The following is a 5466-nucleotide window of genomic DNA, read 5'->3' as shown; positions in this document are numbered from 1 at the left end:
GGGTGGGGTGAATGCAGAGATGCTAGGCAGCTCTAAGTGAACTGGGGAGTGTTGGAGCAGATGGAATTCATATCTGCTTTTTTTTGGAATGTCAGAAAGAAGTGATTCCACAGGAAATTTTTTTGATGCCCCTCAAGTGCATGGTATATTAGCTCCTTAAACGAGAGGAATCCCCATGGAGACACAGCCCAATCCCAGCCCCCTCTGAACCCCCGTCTGACATTCCACCTGCACTCTGAGGTCACGTGTCACCCCTGCCCACTGTGATGACACATTACCAGAGTACAAACTATGTGTCTGGCTCCAGACCAAGGGCATGTCTTGCATTTTCTTAGTTACTTCTCAGAATAGCCCTCTAATGCACATCATTACACCCCATTTTACACGTGAGGCAGCAAAGGCTCAAAGTCACGAAGTAACTTGTTCCAAATCGCACAGCTGCGAGTGGTAGGGTGGGACTGGGACCCAGAAGGTCAGCCCAGGGCTTTCCCCACATGCTCAGGGAAAGGCCACCGTGGGAGACTCTGCTGTACCGTGAGTCTGAAGGGCTTCCAGCTCAGCTCCTTCTCAGCGTCAGAAAAGCCACAGTCCGTCTGCTAGAAAACGGGGGTGTTAATACCTGCCTGACCTCCCGACAGGATTGTTGGGAGACCCTTGTGGAAAAGACGAAAATGGGGCACGTGGATCCTCAGCATCTTATAGAATGGTTCTTCGTAGCTGAAACTGTATTATCATTCTAATCGGGAGGGTGGGGCAGTGGCGTGGCAGGAGTGTAGGGCTAGGATCTGGTGTCTGGGGACTTTGAGAATGACCTTGGTTTCCTTGTGTATGAAATTGAGAGGATTGAAGGAGATCATTTTTTAATGGACCTTTTCAGTCTTTAAGTTTAGGCATTATGGTGCCAAGGATGGTGATGATAGCAATGATGATGGTGATGGTGATTGTGGGAGGGTGATGGTGGTGATGATGATGGTGGGAGGGTGATGGTGGTGATGATGATGGTGGGAGGGTGATGGTGGTGATGATGATGCTGGGAGGGTGATGGTGATGATGGTGATGATATTGAGGATGGTGATGATGATGGTGGGGATGGTGAAGGTGAAGATGGTGAGGATGGTGAGGATGATGGTGATGGTGGGGATGGTGAGGACGGTGACGGTGATGGTGGGGATGGTGATGTCAGACATCTGAGGTCACCTGACCTCAGAATCATTTCCTGCCACCACCGCTGCTGCCAATCCCTATGTCAACGGCACGAGGGGTGAGCTGGTGATGAGATGCAAAGAGGGATCTAGAGGCCAGAGAGAAGGGACTGTCTAAGATGTCAGAGGAGAGTGCATTGTAGTGCCTGGTACATAGTAAGCCAGAAACTCTGCACCCCTTGCCATCACCCCAACCCTCCATCTGTCCCAGAGAAGCGATGATTTTTATTGTTATCTCTGCCTTACAGAATAAGGAAAGTGAGGCCCAGGGAATTAGTCTTAAGTTGCTCAAGGCCACACAGTTGGTATGTGATAATATTGGGATTCCATCCAGGTTTGATGGAACCCAAAGTCCATGCCCCTGACCACACGACTCAGTCTGACCGTTGAGGCAACTCAGGTTCAGAGAGTGTACATGGCCAAGCCAGGCCACACAGCTATTGCTACTAAGTGCTCCGTCTGAGGCTCAGATTTAGTCTTGGCTCCTGATCCTGTCCTTGTTCATGCTGCTGCATTTCTATCCTTTCAGGGCAAGAAACCCAACTTAATCAGAGTCAGGGGGCTCTGGGAGCGACCATAAGACTAGCCACACTCTTCATCCTTGGCCAGAGCACCGTGGACAGGATCTGTGCACATGGAGGAAAATGGGAAGGAGGAACAAGCAGAGCTTGCAGACCAGCTTATGGGCAGTCCTTCCCGAAGGAACTGTCCTAGGAAGGAATCCTGTGTTCAGGAGCGCCTGCTACCTCTGAAGATGTTCTGGGAGCTGTGGGTCGTGTGAGGGGAGTGGAGACACCGCCCCAGGAGAGACGGGATGGAAGAGCAGAGGTGCCTGGGGGAAAGAGCCCTGAGGTCTTGGGGGGAGGTGTCTAGCCTGGGGGCTCTGGGATCTTGGGGGTCTGGGCTCCTCCAATCTGGATAACTACAGAGTGCGTAATCCATCTGGGTCCAGTGTCCCTGTCTGTAAATTCGGGGGAACTGAGCTGGAAAAAATAATGAATTCCTCGTAGAGAATGGCCCACAGGTATCTGAAAGTTATTTTTAACTGCTAGGGAGCCGGTGGTCTATCTTGCAGCGAGTTGATTTTCCTTCTTTCCTACTCAGGGCCAGGAGGGTCCACTTTCACATCTCTTTCTTTATGGTTTATACAATAGACCTGGCAAGAATCTGAGAACCACCCCATGGAGGAAGAACAGACAGTGATAATAAACGTGGTGGAGCCAGAGATCTGAGTTGCCAGGAGAATTTATTTCTCAGGACACCATCCCTCTGCTCTCCCAAGGTGTCCCATGGCAACAGGCATTGGGAGGGGCTCATTCTTCCATCTTCTGGGGGAGAAAAAGAATCGTACACAGGAAATGAGTCAGGAAATGAGTCAAAGCAAAGGTGAGGCTGGGCCTCCTGTTCAAGTGGGGTAACTGGGGAGGCTGGAGTCTCAGGAAAAATTAAGACGTGGCTTTGTCTCCCTTTGTACATTGTAAAAGCAAACCAGTCGAGCCCCTGGAGATGGGGCGAATCCCCCCAAAAGCAGGGGCTTCTTGGGCACTGCCTTTTGCAACAGGGAGGGAGGGGCAGGGATAGTAGGGCATCTGGCTCCCAGCCCCTCACTGCTCCTGTGAGCCTGGAACCCCCGGGGACCTGGCTAAAGCAGTACCTCAGTGAAGGCACAGCCGGCAGCCAGGGAGGGACACTGACAAGCACCCTCTGAGCTCTGCGGCTGCTGCCTGGTCCTGAGTCTCAGGGTGTTTGGAGTGGGGAGTCTGCTCTCACCTGGGCTCCCACATCTCGGCTCTTGGCCCGCAGCTTGTTGACCTGGGATTCAGCGATGTCGGCACGTTCCTCGGCCTCCTCCAGTTCATGCTGGACCCTCCGGCACCTGGACAGCTGTGTGTTGGCTTGCTCCTCCTGAAGGGAAGGCCAAAGGGGCAGGAGGCTGAGGAAGCCCCTCCCTCTGGCTCTGAGGCCCTGGGTCCCTGACGGCCTCTGTGGGAACGGGGGTGCCAGGAGATCTTGGGCCCCAATTCCCTGAGGTCAGAGGAGGGAGAGCTGAGCTCTCCAGCAGTGAGGATGATGCCCGCGGCTCCTGACCGTGTGCACCATGCAGTCATCTGGAGGTCCGCTGCCCACAGGATAGGGCTTCCTGGGCTTCCCCAGTGGATCACATGATAAAGAATCTGCCTGCAATGCAGGAGACCCAGGCTCAATCCCTGGGTGGGGAAGATCCCCTGGAGGAGGGAATGGCAATCCACTCCAGTATTGTTGCCTGGAGCATCCCATGGACAGAGGAGTGGGCTACAGTCCATGGGGTTGCAAAGAGTCGGGCATGACTGAGTGATTAACATGTCACTTTTCCCCTAGGATGCTTGCCTGTTCCCCTGTGCCCCTCCTCTGTACCATCCTCACCCCTCAGAGCTCTTTAGAGGAGACTAAGTCTCCCAAGGCACATAGAGGTGTCAAGAGACTCACGGTCCATGCCCCCTTGCCCTGTGCCCGCCCCTGCCCTGTGCCTGCTCCCAGTGCTGGCTTCCCATGGCCAGGCTGGGTCTGGCTGAGGACCATCCAAGGGTTTCTGATGAAAGTGGCCTGCTGGGCCCTGGCCAGCTCTGCTGCAGCTCTGCTAATCCTCCTCCCATTTAACCAGTCCAGACCGGCTTCCCAGAGGTCAGGACGGAAGCCCCAGCCTCTTGAGCAGGGAAGACAAAGGGCAGGGAGAGAAGCCTCATCTTCCATCATTTATCTGGAGCAGGCGCCCCCAGATTTTGTCTCTCAGGGTGCAAGTCCTGTGAGATGCTCTGTTTACTAAAAAGAGATGCCATGTTCCATCAAGGGTGAGAAATGCTACAACTCAGAACACCTCTTCCACTATGAGGTCCATCCCGCGTCATCTGCAAAATCTTAGAAACCCTTGAAGTAAAGCAACCCTCCAACTTTGTGGAACCCAGAGTTTCCTAAAGGATTTCTCATCTATCAAAGAGAAAGACCCCACCCCTCTCCTCCCCGCCACCCCAGCTTCCTGCTATTAAAGTCCTTCAGACCTTGAGTCCCCAGAAGGTATTTGGGAAGTACTCATTTCAGCCCAAACCATTTCCTCCCTGTTGGTTCCACTGTTTGCTCAAGGGTAGATCTGAAAGCATGAACTGGGGAGTGGGAGTTAGGGAGGCTGAGGAAGGATGGAGGTGGTGGGGGCCAGGGCCAGAGGTAAGATGGGATGACATGAATTAAGACCAGGTATTTGAGGTCAGCTCACAGGGGCAGGGAGTTCTGAGTGAGTCAGGGGCAGTGCTGTGAGTCAGGGTGGGTGGGATAAAGACCACCCTATGAGACTGGGATGGACCCCATACTCACAGCCTCCTCTGCCTGCCTCTTGTAAGCCTTCACTTTGGCCTGCAGCTTGTCCACCAAGTCTTGGAGCCTGAGGATGTTCTTGCGGTCCTCCTCTGCCTGCAAACACAAGGTCCATGCCAGACCCATTCTCTGCTGCTTCTGCAGGTGGGATCCAGAGGGTGCCTGCTGGGGTTTCAGGAGAGTCACTGCCTACCTGGTAAGTCATCTCCTTGACCTTTCGCTCGTATCTGTGGGCGCCCTTCAGAGCCTCAGCCCCCCTCTTCTGCTCAGCATCCAGCTCGCTTTCTAACTCCCGTACCTGCACCCAGAAGAGAGCACAGGGGTCAGGCCACATCTCCCAGGCTTTTCTCACCACTTGTGTGCTGGTTGTTTTTAGGGTGAACTTAAGATCCTTCTGCTTTATTGACTAAGCCAAAGCCTTTGATTGTGTGGATCACAATAAACTGTGGAAAATTCTGAAAGAGATGGGAATACCAGACCGCCTGATCTGCCTCTTGAGAAACCTATATGCAGGTCAGGAAGCAACAGTTAGAACTGGACGTGGAACAACAGACTGGTTCCAAATAGGAAAAGGAGTACATCAAGGCTGTATATTGTCACCCTGCTTATTTAACTTATATGCAGAATATATCATGAGAAACGCTGGGCTGGAAGAAGCACAAGCTGGAGTCAAGATTGCCGGGAGAAATATCAATAACCTCAGATATGCAGATGACACCACCCTGTGATGCAGAGACATCAAAGCCTCTTGATGAAAGTGAAAAAGTTGGCTTAAAGCTCAACATTCAGAAAACGAAGATCATGGCATCTGGTCCCATCACTTCATGGGAAATAGATGGGGAAACAGTGGAAACAGTGTCAGACTATATTTTTTTGGGCTCCGAAAACCACTGCAGATGGTGACTGCAGCCATGAAATT

The 5466-nt window shown here is 52.6% G+C and overlaps 1 protein-coding gene across 1 annotated transcript in view; it reads right to left on the bottom strand.

Moving 5' to 3' along the window:
* Nucleotides 1–2939: 2939 nt before the first annotated feature.
* The window catches only part of MYH13 (myosin, heavy chain 13, skeletal muscle), a 49791-nt gene continuing 47264 nt past the window's right edge, over nucleotides 2940–5466 (bottom strand). Inside the window, exons 36-38 of the mRNA XM_010843191.1 lie at nucleotides 4741–4845; nucleotides 4548–4643; nucleotides 2940–3107 (exon numbers count right to left, since the gene is read on the bottom strand). Of these exons, the coding sequence (XP_010841493.1) occupies nucleotides 2940–3107; nucleotides 4548–4643; nucleotides 4741–4845 (369 nt within the window). The remainder of the gene's footprint in view (nucleotides 3108–4547; nucleotides 4644–4740; nucleotides 4846–5466) is intronic.

The sequence above is a fragment of the Bison bison genome, unplaced genomic scaffold (assembly GCF_000754665.1).
Source record: "Bison bison bison isolate TAMUID 2011002044 unplaced genomic scaffold, Bison_UMD1.0 scf7180017864180, whole genome shotgun sequence".
Taxonomy (NCBI): Eukaryota; Metazoa; Chordata; class Mammalia; order Artiodactyla; family Bovidae; genus Bison; species Bison bison.
The sequence above is the reverse complement of the archived record's forward strand: the minus strand, read 5'-3'. Positions and strand labels throughout refer to the sequence as shown.